This window comes from Lagopus leucura, unplaced genomic scaffold (assembly GCF_019238085.1).
Source record: "Lagopus leucura isolate 7727_CA_CO unplaced genomic scaffold, USGS_WTPT01 Super-Scaffold_100024, whole genome shotgun sequence".
In the NCBI taxonomy this organism is placed as follows: domain Eukaryota; kingdom Metazoa; phylum Chordata; class Aves; order Galliformes; family Phasianidae; genus Lagopus; species Lagopus leucura.
Genome location: NW_024962276.1, coordinates 7512925 through 7535909, shown reverse-complemented (window position 1 = coordinate 7535909; position 22985 = coordinate 7512925). Strand labels below are relative to the sequence as shown.

The 22985-nt window shown below is 54.1% G+C and overlaps 2 protein-coding genes across 11 annotated transcripts in view; both read left to right on the top strand.

The window, feature by feature from the left end:
• BCAS3 (BCAS3 microtubule associated cell migration factor) overlaps nt 1–11366 on the top strand; it is a 301702-nt gene extending 290336 nt beyond the window's left edge. For 6 of the 10 annotated variants that reach the window (XM_042879722.1, XM_042879725.1, XM_042879723.1 and 3 more), the window contains one exon: nt 10485–11366. In XM_042879722.1, coding sequence (XP_042735656.1) covers nt 10485–10633 — 149 coding nt within the window. In that variant the 3' untranslated portion in view covers nt 10634–11366. The remainder of the gene's footprint in view (nt 1–10484) is intronic. The other 4 variants (XM_042879730.1, XM_042879728.1, XM_042879726.1 and 1 more) reach the window with 2 other exon arrangements.
• Nucleotides 11367–20705: 9339 nt separating this feature from the next.
• The window catches only part of TBX2 (T-box transcription factor 2), a 9311-nt gene continuing 7031 nt past the window's right edge, over nt 20706–22985 (top strand). The window contains exons 1-2 of the mRNA XM_042879981.1: nt 20706–21159; nt 21530–21877. Coding sequence (XP_042735915.1) covers nt 20795–21159; nt 21530–21877 — 713 coding nt within the window. The 5' untranslated portion in view covers nt 20706–20794. The remainder of the gene's footprint in view (nt 21160–21529; nt 21878–22985) is intronic.

Sequence of the window (22985 nt, the reverse complement as noted above, 5' to 3'; positions counted from 1 at the left end):
GTTACGCACATAGCATGGTTGTAGGGGAACAAAACAAAAAATATCTAAGTGTTTCAAATCATTTTGCAAATAACATTGTTCTGTTTCTCTCCTTAAATGAACAAGAGTTCCTTTGATTTTATTTTTTTTTTAAGTCAAATTTAGGATTCTGCTGTTCAGAGCAGAGAGGTCACAAGGCCCTAATGTATTTAGCATTGACTGCCCTCTCTTGTAGTGCGTCTATTAGTCAGTAATTTGATTTGTACCTATTCATTTGCAGTCCCTGCAGGAGCTCTGAGCTGGCCCCAAGTATAATTGGTGCTGTCTCTATTTTTACATCATTAGATTAGCCCCGACTCCTGGCCACTTGTTGTCTGCGCTTGTCTGTCCATTTATACAACCTAATGTAACACAAAATTCATTACTGATCACATTACTTTCAACTCTGAAGCCAGCTTTGTGATAAACATTTTGTTAACCCTTTCTTGCCAGCACACAGACCTGGGGGATAAATGCACTTTCCCTTTGCAGAAAAATCAATACCGTAATAAAACAAAGTGCAGTCACATTTCTAGATTTGTTATTCCTCCCAGAGAAAGTAATGGGGAGAAACAAGCACGAGATGACTAAATGATGTCTGTACCCAGGCATCCTGGGCTGCTGTATGCGAAATGAGCTCAGCAGTGTCCTTTCTGCTGGAATATAAAGAAGTGACACCAGATAGGGCCAGCACTCAATTTAAAACTTAATTTCTTACTCATTGTTCTGCAAGTGTTTTAGCTCTTCTGTGCAGGCTGTAATCAGGTTATGACATTATTGGAACTGGACATTTTTCTTCCAGTGCTTTGTCTTCAAGTAGTTAACAGAGAAACAATTCCCTTTCTCCATAGAGATTTGTTATTATGTTGGGGTTTGGTTTGGGTTGTGGTTTTCCTTACTAATCATTAAGCAAATTAGTTTTCCTTCTGCAATAATCCAGCACTTCACAGAAAAATGTGCAGCTCCTTTCTGTCTAGCTTGGTTTTGCTCACATATGAGTGTTTTGCTGAGCACCTTGTGAAGCATTAAGCTTTTTGCATCACTGAGGCTTCTGCTATCGATTTCAGTGGGAGCAAGAGGAAAGCACGGTAGGTATTCATTTAGGGCTGATTCTGCAGAGAGCTGCGCATCCTAACAGCACTGTTTGCAGTGTCCTGACCATGAGGTGGTGCTTAATGTTGAGAGAGATGTGGTTTGGTGCATGCAAAAGCTGTGGATTCTTAACAGTTTTGTTTTTTTTTTTTTTAATTGATTTTCTGTTTGTACAGCTTGGCTTGGGAATCTCTTATTTGGGGATTTCTAAATATTTAGAAACATTTCTCAAGTTTTTGTTAAATGTTCCTGTTAAAAGCTGGAGTTCTGAAGCATGCCCCACGTCGAGGAGTCCTGCACTGAGCAGGGTGCGGGAGGCGAGACGGCCACATGGGATTTTTCCATCTCTCATTTCTCTAATTACCCTGCTGTTCGTTTTACAGTCTTCACGTCATATTTCTATGTAGGATTCAACTTAAGGCAAGCATGTATTTCTTAGTAAGTAAAGACCCCCCATCTCCCACCGTGTGAAGCGGGTATTTTCACAGCTGTTCGTGAGCCAAAGCTTGTTGCAGCTGCTGACGTGATGGCAGAACAAAGACGAGACAGTTCTTCTCTGTCCTCCCAAAGCCAGCAGCCCTGGAGCAGCTCTGGGACAGAGGCTGGGGGTGTTTTGCTGTTTGGGGATGGTTGGGCACACTCTGCTCCCATTTCAGCTTGCTGTGCAGTGCAGATCTGCCATGCATCTGGTGTTAACTCTTTGAAAGTTCGAGCCTTTTGTTATCTCAGAATGGCACGTGGCCAATCTGCCCACTCCCTGTCCTGCCTAGGGAGGACATGAGTGTCACACCAACGCACAGGAGGGCATCTCCTGTTTCCTTGGTTCGGGAAGCAAGATGGCCAAAGTCATGGCAGAGCTCTCATCAGGGGAAACAGGAGAGGAGACTGGAGCACAGAAACCCATTTCTGCAACAAATTGTTAAGTAGTCAAAACGCTTCTTGTTAGAGAGATGCAATGAAGGATGAGTCACCGAGCAGCAAAATATACACTAACACAGCGAAACTCCCATCGATAAAGTCCAGATCAAAAGCTGGAGCAATTAAAATGTTGCAGCATGTTCCAGCCCTTCAGCCCTGCAGCTCAACCTGCAGAGATCCATCGCCACATCTGCTGCTTGGCTCCAGGAGGCAGCAGTCGCTCAGCAGGCTCCTGCAGTGCCACCTCGGTGACTCTGAGGCCTTCTTCCATCCGTTTGTATCATTTCCTATCATCATACTGTGTTCCTGCCATCACCTCTCATCACCCCCTGCGTTTTCCTAACGGAGTATCAGACAAATAGTAACCTGATTGCTCTGATAATCTAGCCTCACTATCCGTGTTGGAGTCTCAGAGAATCAGAGCTGGGGGCCGTGTCCTTGCTTAACAGCTGTGTTGTTGGCTATCTGATGCTTGTCTGGTGCTGGTCAGACAGAATGCAAGGAGCAGGGAGAGGCAGCAAGGAAAAGAAAGAAAAAGAAGGGGATTTTTGCTGGGACAACATCTGCATTGCTCCCATGGGAGCAGCTTTGGTGGCAGCCCCAGGAGCAGGCAGTGCTGTGCCAGCCCACGGTAGTGCTTGAAATGCTTAGCTCTCCTTCAGGTATCTGTCCTAATTCACAGTATGAAAATATTATCTTTCCTTCCATTCCTAGCCAGCTGTCTCCCCACCATGGATAATACATAAAACAGTAGACTTTTATTCATTAACATTTATGGGAAAATGTTAATATTAAACTGTAAGTGAAAAGCCCTATCTTATTGAATTCTTCTGCTGTGTTATTGGGAGCCTAATTACATTTTGCATTTAAATAAAAACCAGATGACGTTCAGGACGGTCAGGCAAGCATTCTGTAAGTGAGAATTTATCTTGCGATCTGGGTAAACAATGTCTCATCATTTAACAGTTATTATAAATAATGGGTTTTTAAGCACTTTGCTGGGAGTTCATATTGGCTCCACACGGGTTGCTCCGAGAGAATCTCCATGACATCTTCCAGGCATCCGGTGAGGAGGAATCACATCCTCAGCTCATGTCTCAGGCTGCAGCAGTTTTCATCCTGCTCTCCTCTTGCTGCACATTTCATGCACAGCCCCATCAGACCTTACACCGCCTGCTGCCTTTTTAGTGAGCCGTTCTAGCTCGTGTTTCAAGATCACCCTTGCAGTCAAGATAATGTATTCTGTGGGGTTTTTTTGGTACTTATTTGTTATTTCCTTGGTCGGGGACTTTCTTAGTATCTGCCCAATACATGAACTCTGTGTTCACTTCAAAACCCTGTGGTGTTGTGGAAGACAAAGGGTCAGTGTCACTTCTCTGACTGTTTCCAAAGACATTTTTCTAGGAAGTACACAGCAGTGTTGGCAGCCAGGAGCAGCCCCAGGTGAGCAGGATGGAAGCAGTGCTGGTTTCCCAACCAGCTTGAGATTCCCTCTGAAACTCCTGGTTTTCTCCTACCCCAGAGCACAGCATTTCCATGGAGGGTATCTCCCTCCTGCACATACCTCACCAAGCAGCTCTTCCCACTGGCTGCTCCATCTCTGAGGCCGGGCTGCCAGGTAGAAATGAGGCATGGTGGCAATAATCAAAAGGCAAATTAACCCAGCAGCCTTCCTCCCTAATCTGGAGGCAGCAGTGGGCAGATGAACTGCGCAGGGACAGGTCCTTAACCTGAAATCCGGACTTGAGCTTCAGATGTCACTTCTGTCAAGACTCCATATTTATGTCTAACATCAGGATTTGAAGCTAAAAAATAATGCAGGGTGACCAAGAGCCTGAAGCAATTCTGTGAGCAAGAAGCCCACCAGGTGGGCTGTGGTTTTCCAGCTAATACCCAATGCAGGACTTTGATTTTAAGAGTGCACCTGCAAGCTCTGAGCACTTTGTAGAATTGGGTCTGTTCAGAAAACAAGTTTGTTCTAAGCAACGTCATCTTTAAAATAATTGGCCAAATAGACTGAATGAACTGGAATTGCTAGGATGTTTGGAGTTTCCCAGTGATGCTGATGGGGATGGAAGGGGGACAGCTCTGCTCCATAGGTTCCCACCTGAGCTGCTGAGGTTGGAAAGCCCTGAAGTGCTCGGAGGAGCAGACGAGGCTCATCCTGGTGACATCATTTGTGTGGCTGCGTGCACTTTAGCACAGACCTTCTGATTTGGACCAGCTGGGCATCTGCTCCCCCCAAACATTCAACTTTTCCCTTTGAATCAAACCCAAATTCCGCTCCATTCCAGCTTCCTCATCATCATCCCTCTGTGCTGGGGAGACGGCCTGGAACTGCGCGGCAGCTTTCCTCACTGTCCAGAGATCCACTTTGTGTCAGAAGTGCTACAAGAGGTGCCAGAATGATTTGCTTTGTAACGTTATACTTTTAAGATGAACTCAGCAATGCGTTTTTGTCAGAAGCACATAATCCTCCCAACACATGTGAGGTGCACACGGGGGCACGCGCTGTTGTCCTCTCATCGCCTTATCTTCCTAATGGCAAACTTAGAAGGAAATCCAATAACCAAGGCAACCTCACAAGAGGGGAAGAAATTGGTCTTAGACATGAAATGGGAAGAGATTTATCTCCTCCAGAACCCCCAAAGGCTGTGGGTGCCGTGGACTCCAGGCGTGGTGTGTGCTGCAAGGCTGCTAGGTGTTGTGAACACACAGATTGCATTTCCTTCCTGCTTCCCTTTGTGGAGGCAGAGGCTGACAGAGGGGTCACTATTGAGCAACCCATAACCTGGGAATGAGAGCCCAAACCCAGGAATTTTAATGCAGTGTTCTCTCAGTGATGCTTCTGGTCTGACCTACACAGATGTGCTGCTTGAGTAAGTGAAGGTGCACAACCATTCTGCCTAAATGTGCTCACAAATGTGTGCTCTGGCCTGCACAGGGAAGTGTGTGTCCCATGTAAGGCACGTGGTGGGCCTGACACCTGCAACATGCTGCAGCCTCCAGGGTGGGATAGGAGGGAGTGCCTTTACACCACAGCAAATGAGTGTCAGCATCCCCATGTTTAAAACCCTACTGGAAATCTTGCATGAGGAGCTGTGGGCTGACACCATGAGCACTGGCCACAGAAATCTATTCTCTGTAACCATTGCAGTTCTTGAAATTTCACATACTGGCTGCAATGAGTGACTCATCCTCCTCAATTGCCATTCAGGTAGGAAAGCACCCTAACCCTCTTCCCAAAAATATATACAGCTCGAAGGAGCTTGAGATTATTTTCTGAAAGCTCTGCCGTGAAAGTGCCTCTCACGGAGATTATTGTCTCTCTAAATGCTCGTCCTTTATCTGGTGCACTTTTCACCTTCCATAAAACGTTTGGCGTCAGGTCTGGCAGGATGCCGGAGCCTTGGGGCTCATGCTGCATGGAATCCAGAGCTGTGGAGCTTTTGGGTTTCTCATTTTTAGCAAAAAAAAAAACAAGCTTTTTTATTATTTTCCATAGACCTTTTAAAGAGTTTTGTAAATTCTTTGAAAGTTCACACATTGAAATCTTTTGTCGGTATTTCAGCAATCTCTCCATGTGTGGAGTAAACCCAGCATTTCTGTAAGCTCAGCTCTGTGTGTGTTGGATGTTTGGCATCCTAGCATTGAAATAAGGCACTTGAAATGAAATGTACAGTCTCCGAGGGGCTCTGATGTGCAGAAGTCTCAGTCTACGTCCCCCTGGTGATCCCCTGCCTTCCATATTCCTGCTCTACCTGCAGCATCCTGCACCTGCTTTCCAAGATGCCAGCTTCCATCTCCAAGTGCATCACGTTAACAAACTCTACGTGGACTCAGCACTAGAGTTACCATAAGGTAGTCTGACAGCAGCTAATATTTTACATAGGCCATGGAGCTTCAGAGGAGCTGTACAGGCAGTGGTTGCAAGTCTTCTTGACTTTGCAAATTTAATGTGGGTACTCCCATGGTGTCTCAACATTTTGAAAGATGCAGCGGGATGAAGTGCTTTTAATACGGGGGTTGGTTTTCAGTGTTCAAGTGCCACAGTGCTGCATTTGTTTGGAAAAACGAGTTCTTGGGGCAGGTCTGGGGCGGCCACATGGAGCACTGCAGGGAATGGTCCCTGAGCTGAGCAGGTTGAGAGAGCTTGGAGACATGGCAGTGATCATCCTCCTTTTTAAGCGTGAAAAGAGATCTGTTGAGTGCTGAGTGCTTGCTCTTCAATGTATTGAAGCTCATTGTGTGCCAGCGTACCCAACCCTGCTGGTCCTGCTGCAGGGTGCAGGTTGAGCAGGGCTTTATGCTGAGCTCCCTTCCCTGCGTGATAGTGCATCGCAAGAGCAAAATGAAAATGTTTAAGTAACTCCTTCTTTAGGGAGTGTTGTGTAAATTGCAAACAGTTAAGAGATCCTCAGGACTTGCACTGTGTTAATACAAACTGCCTTTTAGTGTTCACTCTGTATAGGATCCTTTTGAATGAGAATCCAGATGGCAGAAGATACATAATTATTATTCATTGCAGTTAATAAGTAACATTCGGGAGCCCCAGTCTGCTCTGCAAGTCCCCTGTGATGGGCATTGAGCAAATATACAAGTAACAATTAGTCCTTGCTGCAGAGTATTTTACAATTTCAGCTCCAGAGAAGGAGGTGAGAGGAACCTGAGCATTCATCAGGGAGCGAGGAGCAGGCCATGGCATGGGGCACGTCTGCAGGGAGTGCTCTGCTCGGGAAGGAAGGGAGAAAGTTATCTGAGATTGTAAAGCAGGGCTCTCACTTCGGCCTTGTAGCTGCTGCTGCAAAACATGACTGGGGAGAGGCACAGCATGCCTGCTGCTTCCCCAAACAGCCCATGGGAAATGCCCTCTTTGCCTTGCACCCTGTGCCCAGCCCACATCCCGCATCAACCCATGCCCTGGCTCAGGGGCCGGGAAGCTGCTGCCCAGCAGCCCCAGCTCATAGGGGAGCCCAAAAACTTCCCTGAATTAATTGCAATGAATGACAGCACCAAAATCAAGGAGATGCGAGCCCTGCCGGCCATTACCCCGCTTCCTGCATTCCTACTTGTTAATTGTATAATTCCTAACGAGTCTTGATGCATCCGATGGACTTTCCAATACGTGCTCACTCTGACGCTTCCTCCCCTCCCCTCCCTCCCTCAGCAGAGACCTCGTTCCTTTAAAAACCCCATCCTTAAAAATCAGAAATACTCAGCCCAGAGAAAGGAAAAGGGAACTTGACATTAGTTGAGCTTGAAAGGCTTGGTGCTGTGAAAAGTGACTGACGTGTGAAAAGAGGCTACAATTAGTTCTTTCCCCGAGCGCTCTCCCATTCAGCGCAGGGTCACTCCTTCAGCGAGCCGCGGCTTTGAGGGTAATGTGTTGTGACAGTTTGAGATGATGAAGAATAATTCTTGTATTCAGAGTTGCTGCCGCTTCCCCGCTGCCCCGACACATCAGGCTGCTGTCGTTGGATCACTCATCCCGGCCAGGGCTCGCACAGCACTGGGGACGAGAGGGGAAGGGCGGCTCTGCTGGCACGGGGGGCTCTGGGGGGGTCTGAAATGGTGCGTGACCGCCTGGTGTAGGGGAGGGGGCTGAGGAGAAAGGGAAAACCATTAGAAGAAATAATGCACGGGAGAGGAGATTTTTGAGTAGGCAAAAAGGAGATACCACGGCTTCCAGTGGACCGCTGCGGCGAGAGCACAGATCAGAAAGGCAGCATAATTTATGAGTGTTCCGGGCAAAAGAGGGCTATATAGATTTTCTTCAGGCATTGAATTAATGCGCCACATAAAATGGTTTCACATTTAGGCTTGGCAGGACTTTCTCTCTTTCTAATCCGTTGACAGTTCCTAGAGCTTTCTGGAAGCGACGGCGGTCTCTGTGGGATAGGGGGTCATCGTGCCCCACACCCCGAGCATCCCGGGCTGCTCCTCCTCCTCCCCATCCCCACATCATCTGTGGGCTTTGGGGAGGCAGAGTGGCTCAGCTGCCAGTTCGGGGACAAGATCACAAGAGGTTGATGCTGCTGGTGCTGCTGCCCGGGCATCACACTCACTGTGGGCTGGGGGGTAACAGCAGCAGTTCCCCCGTTGCAGGCACGGTGCTGCCAGCTGCCCTGCAGTGATTCTCCTCATGGCTTCAGCAGATGTTGCTGCTGCTGCTCCTTCATCTTCTTTTCCTGTCTGTGGTTTTTTCTCTTTTTTTTTTAAGGCCAGGCAGAACTCTGCGAGCCGTTTCCTCCAGGGACACAGGGCAGGTTTTAGTATTTACGTTTCCAGTATTAGCATCTATTTGTATTTGTGTTTGTTTTTCACGGGCTTTCGAATGCCTCAGGGAGCCATTTCTGGGCCCAAAATCATGCAAGTGCTGGTCTTCTCACAGTATTTCATTTCCTTGATGGTGGAAACGCAAGGAGAAGAGCAGGTCTCATGTTATTTTGACCCCATGAATAGCTCCCAGGGGCCCCTTTCTTCCTTCTCCCACCCACTCTCCCCCCAGATCAAATATTTAGGTTTCTGCAAAGCCTGACTTCTCAACCCTGGCTATCTTGCTTCAGCAGAAGCAAATTGCAGTTATTACAAAATAGCCAGAGAGTCTATAAGGCAGAGTGGGTTTGATACGATGCACAATTTGTTGGCTACCGTACAAGTTCATTATAGTGCATCATAAGCAGTTGTTTTACTGGTACATTTAAGGAAGTTAATGCATCTCGACAGTGTGTGCACGGGGGAGCGCAGACACAATAACCCTCAGACATGCTGGGGCCGAGGCTGTCCATGGCAGAACTCAGCCACAGCTGCGCAGCCCTCACCCTGCACTGCATCCCCAGCTCTCCTGGCTGTGTTCCTTCCCAGCGGACGTTCTCCTGGCACACAGGGCTGGTGGGCTCACCTCCTTCCAGTGGTGTGGGGCTGTGCTGTGGTCATGCTGTTGTGCTGCAGTTCAGGTGTGGGGGCTGCTCCCCTCTGAACCCAGAGCAGGCTCTAGGGCTGGAAAACTTGCCTGGCAGCAGCGAGGGGAGCTCCCTGCTCCCAGCAAAGCACTGTGCCCATCCTGTACCTCCGTTTTCCCAGCTGGCATCAGCCTCCACAGTGCCACCCCCTGGCAGGCCCCGCAGAGGTGACACAGCTGCCACAGCCCCAGCATGCAGCATCCCCCAGATCCCATGCCATGGCCATCAGTGAGGCCACAGCGATGCACAGGATGGGATGGAGCGCAAGAAACGCACCCCCGCTGCCTTTTGCTTCAGTTACTGCAAAAACAACACGAACCTGAAAATCCATTATAGCCAAAAAAGAGCCAGGGGACATTGGGAGCAGCTCCACAGCATGAGGCTGGGATGCAGTGAGTGAGTGGCTCTGCCCATGGCTGCCCGGTGCAGGCGTGACGTGGGGTGGTAACCAGAGCCAGCTGTGCAGGGGAGAGAAAAGTGCCAAATCAGACAGGATAAGCACAACATTAGTGTGGGATACACTGCTCAGTTCTGATTCAAATTACTGTTTTTACTTCCTGAACTCATGGGAGAGTGAGGATGTGAGGAAAATGAAGAGGTTTATGCATGCACATTCCTTAACGAAACACTGGTGTGGAATGGTGATTAATACAGCTGATGTAATTATCAGCGCTGCTTGGAGAGTGACCCATTTCCTGCAGGTTTGTTCTCCATCTACCCTGGGCAGGCTGTCCCCACTGCAGGGCACTCATCCCCACTGCAGCACCTCCGGACACAGGGCTGTGTCTCGCAGCCCTGGTGGTGGCTCTGGGAGATGCTTTTTGTTTAGATGACTTTCTGCTTTTGCCATATACTTTGCCTATGGACACATCCCTTATCTCAGTCCATTGCAGCGAATGTCTGCAGAGCACTGTGCCCAAACCTCTGGCCTGTGCCCTGTCCCCTGTGTGTGCTTAGGTTCTGCTTGATCTCATGGCTGTGTGTCGCTGCTGAGCGTCAGGGAGGGTGATGCTGCCCAGCTGCGCCGCTGCACGCTGCCTCTCAGTCAGCTGCAGGGTTCAAGTGGCTCACAGGGAGGGCACGGCTGCAGACAGTGCTCTGTGCACACAAAAATCCTCGTGCTGCAAGATTAGAGAGTGGGAAGGACTTTGAGAGGTCAGCAAGGGCAGGAGGTGGCACGGTGAGTGCAACTGGGAGGGGGAGAGCTTCGGTGAGTTCTCTTGCTGTAGGGTGCATAGCAATGGGGGCATTTTCTGCTCCCTCAAAGAAGCAGGCACTGATGCCCGGTTTTGTAGGAAGACCCTGCTGGGGAGTTAAGGATGTTCCCTCCTCTGCCTCCCTGCCCTTCGCACCCTGCTCAGTTCAGCTGTGAGCACACCCACACCTGGATCCTGCAAGCCCCAGGTGGTTGGCCGCACTGATGCCCACCTAACAGCACTCGGGGTTCTTTTATCTGAAACACTAACCAGGGCCTCTTCTCTCTTCCTGTTGCAGAGCTTCAGCGAGAGGGAAGCATAGAGACGCTCAGTAACAGCTCCGGGTCCACCAGTGGAAGTATTCCTCGCAATTTCGATGGCTACAGATCGCCCCTCCCGACTAATGAGAACCAGCCCCTCAGCCTCTTCCCCACAGGCTTCCCCTGAGTTCGTCAATCACACGAGGAGAGATGGGGACGGGGTAACGAGCCGCCTCTCTGCCCAAGCAATCCGATGTGCCCGCTGCCCGCTGCGCGCTGGGTGGTTCTCGTTACCCTGATTGCTGTCGGCGACTCTTCCACATAAACCTTCCTGGAACGTACTCACAAAACCTTGACTTTGTTTTCTGTGCAATACGAAGAGACTCCATCTTCGATCTCGCTAGCTGCGCGGCCGCTTTGTTCGCTGTGTTCGGGAAGAGATTGGTTGAGGAGGAATCTGTCTGAGCCGTTCTTGGCCGAGCACGTGGTGTCACAGCTGCTCTCTGCTTTCTGTGTTCAGAGACGAAGGCAATCTCTGCACTATGGGTGTGCACCCGCCGGGAGCTGCAGCTCTCTGCAAAGTGCCGAGCGGTAACGAGTGAGCTCCAGAGAATGGGAGTTCAGGGGCATTTGTGGACAGGGCTGGTGGTGTTTTCTCTCCCCGGTTGTGCTCCTTGCTGCCCTCCTTCCCCCTGTACTGATGCCAGGAGTATTACAAGTGGAAAATGTTTCTTTTTGTTCTTTGGAAGAATGATCTCTCTTGCTCCAGTTTTATTCTAGCCATGTATTCTAGAAACATACATAATAGACTAACTGCAGTCACAGATTTCTCATCTTTGGTTATAAACGTTGTTCACTGGAACTCGGCTGTCTGTCCAGAAATGCATGTGTCATTGAATAAATCAAAGTTAAACCTGAAACTGCTCAGATGTGCGTGCTGGGGCACCACTTGTTGTGGCTGTGTCCATTGCTGCCTGCAGCACTGCAGGGCTGTGGGGAAGAGCTGTGCGCAGCCCCCAGAGCGCATCACACCACAGGCTCACACTGTAACCACACGAATTCCTACATCCATCTCAGCCAGCTCCTGTTGGGAACAGAGGGTGAGCTGGGACTGTCAGCTCGTGACATTTCCTTCCCACTGCTTGTTTGGAATAGACGCCGTTTGAGTCATGGAAATGAGAGGAAACTGTCGAAAGCCACAAATCTTTGTGCGCTCCGAAAGCCGCCCCCAGCGGCACTGAGCGCGGCAGGACTGACCACCCTCTTCCTCCTCCATCCCCAAACACCGAATATCAAATTCACTCTTGGGTTGGGGATTTTTTTCAGCTGTAGCACTATTCCTCAGATCTCCAACGCTTTTTTTTTTTTTTTCCCCTCTATCTTCAGATTTGGAAACCAGTAATAAAAGCTGTGAGTCTGCAGTCGGCAGCCATCGCTTTGGTTTCTTGCTTTGGTTTTCAGTCTGTCCTTTCTCAGGCAAAAAAAAAAGAAAAAAAAAAACTTGTTTGGGATGGAATCAGAGGAGAGTTTGCCCGTCGGTGCAGCACACAGCTCCAGCCCAGTGGCTATGTGCTATATCTGCACTCACAGGCTCCGCTGTAATGCTGTTTCTTTTATGTCCATAAAGTAATGGATGGAAGCGAGCGCTGAGGCAGGGCTGCCATTGTGAGCAAATGGAACCTCGGGGTCAAGTCAGTCCACACCAGTTGGGGTTTTGAACACAGTTCAAGCCAAGGTCAGCTCCAAAAGTTCAAACGAAATCCAGATTAACACATACAGAAGGGATTGTGCTGTCACCGCCATCCTTGCTTCCTTTCAGCCTTCCCAAAGAGCAAACGTAAGGGACAACGTTCCTCCCGAGCAGCAGCCGCCACTCTCCTCTGTGTGAGCACACGGCCGGCCGGGTGGTGTCACTGGAAATGTATTTGTTGTTGGCAGGCATTAAATCACTTTTTATAAGTGCTGCAAGAAGGCCATGTGGAAATTCCCGGCCTGCGAGAAGCTCCTCTGAATCGGGATGTTTTGTTTAAAGGGGGGGGGGAAAAAAACTACAAACTGGGGCTGTACCAAAATATTTTCAGTCTGGTTCATTGAAAAGAATGTCCTACATTCCCTGCTGCCGATAGCCCCGTAGCCAAAGGGGGAAGAAAGCCGAGAGCACAAACAAGACCCAGCCCAGCACTGCAGTGAGGTGGCTGTTCACTCTGGTGCGATGCTGGCACAGGCGACCCAGCAAAGAACTGAACCCAGCTCCCCAAGACCAGCACTGTGTTGTGGCAGCAGGCACACACTGCAGTGCAGCGTGCTCCCAATGCTGTGTGCAGCAGCAGAGCAGGGCCTGAATGGTGCCCAGCCCTGGGAGCAGCTGGCTCCGGGTGAGGCTGTGATCTGAGAGACCTCCACCCCAGTTCCTATTGATGGTGGTTTTCAGCTTGCAGGCACGATGCAGAGCTCAGTGAGAGGCACGCAGGGCTTCAGCTGAGCGCATCCCACAGCAGTGGTGGCCATGTGGGTGAGGGTCTGCAGTGCCGTTGCTGCACCCTGATAGAAAACACGGCCTCGCAAGGACCCCACAACACAGGAGGGGCTGCGAGGTCTGAAACTGCTTCCAGTAGTGGTGAGCAGCGGCCTCCTGCTGAGTTCAAAAGGCAAAACGTCTCATTCGGAGCAGGGCAGACTGTATATCACTGCGCACAAAGTGGAGCTCTTCTATTAAAAGTTGAGTTCGGGTTTCAGGAATTAATGTGAATTATTGCTTTCTCCTCCCGGCCCTCTCACTACATCGAGCACACACGCACCGCACACTTCAGATGGAAGCAGCAGCCCTTCTCACAGGGCTCCATCTCTCCGTTTCGGAGGATCCGAGCGCTGTCCGCGTTCCTCGCTGCTTTCCTTGGCCGGTTGCTGCTCAGGGTAGGAACGTTTGCGCCATTTCCTGTTGTCTCTCTCTTCTGCTCCTGAGATATTGTAAAAATGTTCGGTATCCTGCAGTAGGTTGTAATCACTTCGCCTTAATGTTTCGCAGCTGCGAAGCGTAACTTTAAACCCGGCCATTTGGACGCTCGCAATTAGCGGCTCAATGGGGGCCGAGAGCTTCTTTGTGATTGCAAAAGGAGAAAACGAAACTTTTTGGGGTGGGTTTTTTTTTTTTTTTTTTTTTTCCAATTTAAATGGGGAAGGGGGAGAAGGGGGGAAATCAGGGAACAGAAGGGCTGGAGGTGAGGGGTGTTTTTAACACAATAAGTGGTTGATGTGCTGGGGAGAAATAACCGAACCGGCCCTGCCCCGGCTCTCCCTGCCTCCTGCCCAGCACTGGCACTGCTGTCCTGTACAGGACCAGGAGAGGTGTTGCATTCCAAGGGATGCCAGAAAGCGCTCTGAGAGGCATCAATCAGTCCAGAACATGGGGTGTGGGGTGAAGGGTAGCACTGCGGGTGGAGGAGGGCAGCTCAGCCCCACTGTCCCCATGCTGCCCAGCTGTCCTGCAGCACTGCCCCGTTGCCATGCAAGCAACACCATGTGCATGAGCACATGGCAGAGCTGGTGGCCAGGTTTAAGCAGAGCTGTTTGTGGACAGGCCATAAGCCTTCTGAAAATGGGGTCCATTGAACTGTGTGCTGTTCCTGATTGAACACAAGTATAAGCTGAGGCTTGCGCTGCAGCATCCTCATCTCCTCTGTCGGACAGCAGTGTTCCTGCTGTGCTCTCCCCTCGTGCACATTTCTGGAGCAGGTCTCACTTACACCAGGAGTGCCTTTACCCCATGAAAGCAGAGGATGCGATTCAGAGGGGATGGAGTCACCATGGCAGTGGTAAAGCCGGTGCCTGCCTGTCCCTGTGGGTCACCACTGCTGCCAGGGCTGATCCCAGCTCTGACTCCTGGGGATTTCAGCTCTGGATTTCAGCTTCCTTTTGTCTGGCAGTGTCCTGCATGAGCCTGGTGCCACAGCACGGCCACGCTGTGCCCATGGGGACTGTCCCTGTCCCCATCTCCTCCTGCCACCACGTCCCCACAGCCCCTCCTCCATGCCCAACCCACCACCTGACCACACATACTAATTAATAGCGAAGCCCTGCCCTCCACCAAGGAGAAGGCTCAGAATTTCCTTGGAAACTTTGCTGTCTGAAAGGTGTCTTCAGTATTCCCCCACGCTCAGCCCCTCCATGGGTCAATTACACGGTGAGCAGTCAGACGGAGTTAATTTCTAATTTAATACAATGTTAAAAGGTTGTCAGGTTAAAATCTAATCTATAAACAAGGCACAAAGCATCTCTTTAATATGGGTGTCACGGAGCGGCCCTGGCTCCGACCACAGGCTGCTGTTCCTTTTATGGGGTGTAATTACTTCCCGGTGAGGATTTACAATATTATTATAGGGCCGTAAGATGGGGCCGGTGCCAAATGCATCCCAGTGCCAGGAGGGTGCCAGCACACACAGCCCTTGTGTGGAGGGCAGAGTGAGCGAGTGGGGGATCCCAATGTCGGGATGGAGGGACTGTTCTTAAGGTGAGATTGGAAGGATGGGAGACAGATGGCAAGTGGGGAGGACAGAGGGATCGAGAAAAGGGTTTCAGCATGGAGGGGAAATGCAGAGCAGCTCAGGGCAGCGCTGCTCTCTGGAGATGTGAATCAGAGCAATGATGGACGGTTGTCCACGCAGTGTTGGATCCCAGCGACCGAGAGCAGCATGAGGACAGGTGCAGCACTGAGTGCTGGCACTGCCGTGGGGATTTGTTTGGGCTGCCTTTGTTTTCTCAGTCCCCTCCTGCAAACCCAGGTCAGTGCTGTTCTGCAGCCCTAAAGCTGATGGAGAGCAAAAGAAAACAAACAAACGCGAACGTGGTAGGAGAGCAGCGGTGTGGCTCCTGGTTCAGCTCCATACCAGATGCATTCCCGAATCTCCTTTGAAGCAGAAGGGCCCGAGGTGTGAGCCCAGGAGTGCTGCATTTGGGTGCAGCAACTCTAACCCCAAATATTTTGGGGTTTGAAAGGTCCGTGCCCTGTAGAGGGGCCAGGGCCAGGGCCAGCTCATCTGCCAGGAGTGCCGTGGCTGTCCCTTTGCCCACCGCTTCCCAACCTCAGGTCCCATCTGATATACATTGCTGCCCCTTTGCCCACATCTCCCAGTTTTGCTGCTTTTTTGGTTCCTTTCAGCCTATCCCGGGGCTGTTCTCACAGTGATCCAGGTCAGACTGTTGGACGGCCTCAAATCCTCACTTTTAATCCCGCAGGGTAAGGGGGTGGCGGCCATAACAGCATTATTTTATCAAATAACGGCGCTCGCTAATCTCTTTTATTTAAGAGATGAACAGACCACGAAGCGTAGCTCCCGATTTCCCCTTTTGGAGTCGGTTTCATTCCGGGAACCCCTGGCAAAAACCGGGGCTCTGCTCACCTACAGACACCGCGGGGCCTGGGAGGGAGGGCGGGGGGGGTGGGAGGCAGGGCAGCGGGGCCCCGACGGGGCAGACGTTATGGGGCTGCGGTCACGCGTGGCGGAGGGTCTGGGGGATGCTCGCCCCCGGCCCCATCCCATTACGCCGATGAGGCGGCGGTAATACCATTAGCCCGGGGATTACACGCCCGCGCCGGGATGTGACACACTTTCTCAAATGGAAGTTTTTTAAACAGAGGGATTTGCATGATCCTCCCCACCTCCCCCCGCCCCGCCCCGCGCCGCCGCCCCCCCCCCCCCGCGCCGCCCGGGGGGGCCCGCCGTTGTTGCCCCCCCCCCCCCCCCCCCCGACCCCCCCGCGCCGCGCGGGCCTCCCGTCGCCTTTTAAGGGAACGGGCTCGGAACGGCCGAGGCGCCGCGCCCCGACGTGCGCAGCCCCGACGTGTGCGGGGTTACGGCCGCCACCTCCCCCCCCTTAATTGCAAAAACTCAATCAAGCGGCGGAGCTCGGAGGGCTCCGGATCAAAGCGGCGCGGAGGTAACGAGAGCGGAGCGCGGTGCAGCCCCGGTGCCGGGCAGGGGTCACTCAGCGCCCGCCCAGCCGAACGGGCTGGAAATATGTTTATATGTTGGTCAAACTCCGGATAAACTTCAGCAGCGTTCGTGGCCGCGTCTGCCCGCGTGTGGTTATTTTCCAGAAATCAGGATTACGGGAAACATTCGGAGAGAAATCTAAACAGGCTGAGGAGGGGGGGAGCTTAGGGGGTGCCGGGGTTCTCCCCGCGCGGACGGAGCGCACAGAGGGAGGAGGTGTCGTGGCTGGGGCCGGGCATCACTATCCGTAACGCGCATCCCCGGGGCCCGGGATGGGGCGAGATCTGGGTCCCTCCCCGCCCCACCTGTGAGGCCGCCACCGCCCCTCGACGGGCACCTGAGCGCGAGGCAGGGACATTCCCCCGCGTCCCTTCTGCAGGTGGAGAGGGAGAAACGTGTCAGAGAGCTTCGGGGCCGCTCCTCCCATGGCGAAGGGCTCTTTCCACGAGCTCCCAGCCCGCACCTGCGGGATTGCTCTGTACTGTGCACGCAGAGGCGTCTGGTGCCCCACGTCCGGTAATGAACAGCCGCTCCGCCCGATCCTCGGCGGCCCCACCGGGCTGAGGAACCCCCCCACAGCGGGCCCGGCTCTTTCCCGGCCCGGCTTTTTCCCTCCTCTGGAAAGTGCACAACGGCCGCAGCTGTCCGGCCCCGTTAGGGCCCAGGAATACAGCACCCCTCATCTCTGCCGAGAAGCGGACCCCGAAGGCTCACTCCCAGCACGAGAAAACCCTTTTTTGCCTCAATCCGAGAGCCGTTGCAGAGGCGGCCGGCGGCGGTTCGTGGGGCGGCCCCGCACGGTCGGGAGGAGAGCCCCGGGGCACGGAGCCGCCTCAGCCCGGAGGAGCCGGGAGGAGGGGAAGACGGAGGCTCGACTGCTTGGGAGAATTGTTATTTTTCATCAATCAGCCGCAATTTGTGTAAGTGCCCCGGACAGGACACCAGCCGTCCTGCTGGCTGGGGTCACGGAGACAACGCAGCGATGGAGAAGAGCAAATTGCATTTGCTCACCAGCTCACAGATCCAAATTACGGCCCTCGCATGGCGCGGGGAAGGGAGCGAAAGGTCCATGTGACATGAGGGAAATATGAAGGACTTTGACAGGTCTTAAACGGCCTGGCGCCAAGGCCTAAGTCTACCGGCTAAAAATAGAAAAGAGATGATGAGTGGAGATGGGCAGAGATGAAAGGGAAGAGGGAGCGGGGCCGCAGCGCTTGGGCGGCCGGACCGGGCCCGTTCCTCGGAGCTGATCTCTGGAGTGGTTCCCCGGAGGAGCCCAGATGATGCCTCCGAGTCCGGGGAGCGCCGTCGGGGCCGCGCACGGAGCCCCGAAGGAAGCAGTGCCCGGAGACGGGAGGCACTGTGAGCGAGATGGCGCAGGGACCCTTCTCCCCCCTCACTTGGGAAAGGGCCCACGGGCTCGGGCGGGGCTCGAAGCAGCGACTCTACCTGCCCATTGCCCGGCTGTGGCCGAGGAGTGTGTCTCGGGGTCCGGCTGTTCCCGCCCCGTCCACGAACACGGGCTCCCGATTGCGATTTCACGAACGGAGCTGCCCCTGGGAATGGATGCGCGGCATCCCCGTGTGCCCCACCTCGGCTGTCCCACCGACGGGCTCTGCCACAGAGGATCGGGGAGACGAGGCGGCTCTGGATCGGTTTTTATTCTGCAGGCGAGGGCGTTTGCGATGTTACAGCTGTGCCGAGGGGGGAGGGGGTCCCAGAACCTGGGCCCGGGGGGAGGCGACGTTTCGTTGCGGGGCCCCGCTCTGCCCCTCGGATCTGCGGGTGCGGTGTCCGCAGGTTTGCGTAGTGCCCTGGAGCGGGGTGATGCAGCCGTGGGGCAACGCGAGGATCCGGGCGTGCTTGGAGGGGGGGAAAAAATGAAAAAAAAAAAGCCCGAGCAAGCCCCATTTTTGCCAAAGCTGCTGTCAGCACATTTCCGCGGTGTCGTGGAAGCAAAGTCCAAATGAGGTCTAAATTTCAATCCCCGCTCGCCACCTCGCCCCGTTCAATGGTCAGTGGGACCGATCCACCCCCCTCCCCACCCGCCCATCAGCCCCACGCGGTGGCCGGGAGCCGTGAGGGCAGCCCCGCTGTGGCCGCGCTGCGGTCGCCCCGTCGGGAGGCGGCGGCTGGAGGTGAACCTGCCGCGGGATGGGGCGGGATGCGGCCGCCTCTTGGGTTTCTCCTCGGGCCCTTCACAGCACCGGGGTTTGCTGGCAGCACGATAGAACACGGTGTGAGGAGAAACAGCGGAGAGGTGGCGATGGGGAGAGGGCTGCCGGGGGTCCCCGCGTCCCACCCTCCGCGGGGAGCGGCCCAACGCTGTCCCCAGGAAGGCAGCGTGTCGTTGCGCACCCGCGGAGCCGTTGGCAGAGGAGGGGGCCGCCTCCGCCCCCCCCCCGTCAACGTCCCGTCTGGCCGCAGCGCAGGCGGCAGGCGCAGGAGCCTTCTAAGGATCGCAGGGCGCTTTTTGAAGATTTGGGGGTAAATATGAAGTGACAAGAGACGGGTCTTTATTGTGAGGGCTCAGCCGCCTGGCGCCAGGGCCCTCTTCAGCCACCGCAGCCCTCAGTTAATCAGCGCAGATCTCCAAACGGACCTCTCCGCGGGGACACCCACCGCGCCCGCCGCCTCCCCCCCCTCCCATCCCGGGCCCCGGCGCGGCGGGACCGGCCCTAATCCCTCAGCAAACAGCCCCGGCATTTCCCCTCCGCCTTATCTGCCTCCCCCCGCCCGGGTAAACAGCCCCTCGGGCCGGGCAGCGCAGCGCGGCCCCGACGGGAGGGCACCTCGCGGGGCGCCCCGACGGCGGGGTCCGCGCGGAGCTCCCAGCGGGACCCCCCCAGTCGGAGCGGCCTCGCGGGGCCGGGAGCGAGGGCAGGGCGCGGGTCTCCTCCACTCACCCGCGCTGGATGGAGCTCGCCGCTCCGGCCTCGCCGCCTGCAGCTCTCCGCCGTGCTCCCGGCGGCCGAGCCCGGGCCGCCCCGTCGGTTGCCGGCGGTGCGCGGCGGGGCGGGTCCCACCTTGATCCTCTTTCCAGGATCTGTCGTAAGACGGCGGCCGCCGAGTTCCCCCGGCCGCTCCCCCCGGCCCTACGCCCCCGCCCCCGGCAACCGCCGGGGCCGGCCCCCGCCGCCCCCCCCCCCCCCCTTCCCGCCCCCCCCGGACGCCCCCCGGCTCCGAGCGGCCCCGCGCTCCCCGCACCCCCGGTCCGGCCCCGGCTCCGCGCTGTCCCCGCACCGGCGGTGGCCGCTCCCCGGCCGCGGCGCAGCCAGGGCTGACCCGGTATGCGGAAAGGAGCCGGGGGTGGGATTTCGAGCACTTTTCTCTGTCATTGGTTAATATTTTATTCTGTTGACATGTTTTCTTACTGCCGATGCTTCCGACACCTTCTTCTTTTTTTTTTTTTTTTTTCTCTCTCTCCCTTTTTTTTTTTTTCCTTTTTTCCCTCCTCCCTCCCTCCCCCCCCTCCCCTCCTCCCCGCGCCCGGAGCTTGGCCGGAGCTGTCAAAACCACGCCTATGCAGATCCACAATTGGTCTGAAACGCGTAAAATCAGCAATCAAGGGGGCTTGGCTCATTAGCGGGCGGATCAGAGCAGGAAGGACATGTGAGATAGTCACAGTTTTACAGAGATCACGACAAGATCCGACCGTTCCCCACTCCGGCTCCTCGAGCCATGAGCGGCGCTCGGCCGAACCGCGGAGCGCGCAGCGGTGCGGAGCCCTCCGGGGCGCAGTCGGAGCCCGCGGGGGTGTGAGCCGTACGGCCCGACCGCCGCTCCGCTCCGGCGCCGCTTCAGTGCCGGGAAGGATTTCTCCGGGAGGGTTTCGCCCCCGCTCGCTTCTCCCTTCGCCGCAACAACAACAACAAAAAAAGAAGGACGTACTCTCTGCCCTCCGCAGAACGGGAGTCCCAGGAGCCGGGAACTGCCTTTATTATTATTATTTTTTTTAATTCTGGTTTTAAATTTTTTTTTAATTTTTTTTTTTTCCGCACATCTTATTCCGCTCTTTTTCACTTTTTTTTTTTTTTTTTTTTTTTTTCTTTTTTTTTTTTTTTCCTTGTGTGCGTCGTTGGGTTTGTGGGTGTTTTTTTGTTTTTGTTTTTTTAACTAATTTTTGTTGTCGATTTCCCTTCCTCTTCCAGTGCGAATTCGCTGGGCAGGAGAGAGGAGAAAAAATAAAATAAAACAAACAAGCCGAACCGCACACCTATTTTTTATTATTATTGCTGTTATTGTTGCTTTTTGGTTTTTTTTTGTTTGTTTGTTTGTTTTCTTTTCTTTCTTTCTTTTTTTTTTTTTTTTTAACAAAAGGGAATCCCTCTTTTTCTCCTGGATTTGTGGATGCACCGATGAGAGATCCAGCCTTCCCAGGGACTGCCATGGCTTACCACCCCTTCCACGCTCCCCGGCCGGCCGACTTCCCCATGTCCGCTTTTCTCGCCGCCGCTCAGCCCTCCTTTTTCCCCGCTCTGGCTCTGCCCCCGGCGGCTCTGGCCAAGCCCATGCCGGACCCGGGGCTGGCCGGGGCGGCCGAGGCTGGGCTGCACGTCTCGGCTCTGGGCCACCACCACCAGGCAGCCCATCTGCGCTCCCTCAAGAGCCTGGAGCCCGAGGAGGAGGTGGAGGACGACCCCAAAGTGACGCTGGAAGCCAAAGAGCTTTGGGACCAATTCCACAAGCTGGGCACCGAGATGGTGATCACCAAATCCGGGAGGTAAGAACCGGGATTTTTTTAAACGTATTTCGCTCCCCCCCCAACCCCCCCCCCCCTCCCCCCCCTCCCCATAATTATGCGCGATCCCAAATTAAATCTGTGCGCACTCATTCAGTGCCGTCGTATTTATTTACATCCCTCTCTGCAGCCCCTCACTGCCAAATCTTCCCCCGGCCCCGGTTCCGGGAGGGGGACCCTAAAGAAGTGCAGTGAAAAAATGATTCGCGTTTTCCTCTTTGCCCCTTCATCCCGCAATGGGACTCGGAGCTTTTTACCCAAGCGCTGGGCACCCCTCAGGCCGGGGCTGGGCCGGGGGGGGGGCTGCGGCCGTCGAGGGTCGCTCCCTGCAGCGCTGTGCGTCTCTCCGCAGGAGGATGTTCCCCCCGTTCAAGGTGCGGGTGAGCGGCCTGGACAAGAAGGCCAAATACATTTTGCTCATGGATATAGTTGCGGCCGACGACTGCCGGTACAAATTCCACAACTCCCGCTGGATGGTGGCCGGAAAGGCCGACCCGGAGATGCCCAAACGCATGTACATCCACCCCGACAGCCCGGCCACCGGGGAGCAGTGGATGGCCAAACCCGTTGCCTTTCACAAACTCAAGCTCACCAACAACATCTCGGACAAACACGGCTTTGTAAGTGTGACCGCGAGGCAGGACGGCCCGGGTCCGCCCGGGGGCAGCGGCCGGGATTTAGCGGCTCCCTCCCGGGCTCCGTCCCCGCTCCTCTCCGGAGGATAACGGGGCCGAGCCGGGGGAGGCCGGGCCGGGGAGGCGGCGGGGGCAGCCCCGACGGTGCGGCCGGGCTGTGGCAGTGTAACCGGGCAGGTACGGCCCGGGACTCCCCTCGGTCCGGGTCGGGGCTAGAGGCGTCACCTGCGCGGGGTTTGCGCGGTGGGAGCTGAGCCAAAGGGGGTTGGCTGCGGCCGCTCCATACCGGCTGTGCCTGGAAGGCTCCCGAACGCTTCTATTTCCTTATTGATCACATCTGCATCACCTTCCGGAGGGAAAAAAAAAATAGAAAGAAAAAAAGATTAAAATAACCCACCAAAGCAAAATAATATTAATAATAATAATTTTAAAAAGAGAGAGAGGGAGAAAAGGAAATAAATGCAGCAATCGAAGCTAGTAGTCTTCAGAGGAGTGCAGAAAGAGGGACTACAACGCGATCCTGTGGGGAAAAATGCCAGCGGGCGTCGGGGTGAGCTGGGGGGCAATGGGGCCTAGCCCGGAGCTCAAATGGGGTCGGCGGCACCGAACCCTCGGAAGGGACCGTCGGGGTCAGCGGCCCGGGGAAACTTTTCTCTCTTTCTGATTTTTTTCGTACGATTTAGAGAGGAAACGGTGTGTTGGATAAATCAAACACCGCACGGCTATTTAGAGGCAGCGAAGGGAATCGATAGAGAGGCTCGGAAATCGCTTTTTTTGTTATTATTATTTATTTGGTTCGTGGGGAAAAATCGGCTCGGTTCAGCGCTCGGTCCGACTCCCGCTGGAAATCATTTCAGCGCCGTCCGAGCTGCGGGTGCAGGCAGTGCCCATCTGCTCAGGGTGGGAGGAGGTTTGGGTAAAGGACCGCGGCTCTGAGCGCCCGATCGAGGCGTTTGTGCACCATTTTCACGCTAAATCCCGCCTAGATGATATCGGTGTCCTGGAGACCCGACAGCCCATCAGCAGGTGATTATTGCCGGGGTTAAAAAAGGGGGATTATTATTATTATTATTATTTTATTGCCTTCTAAAACGAAATGAAGTGATAATTATTCGGCGGTTTCGGACAACAATCACAGCAGATTTCGCCCTTCCCCAACCGAAGCGGAGCGGG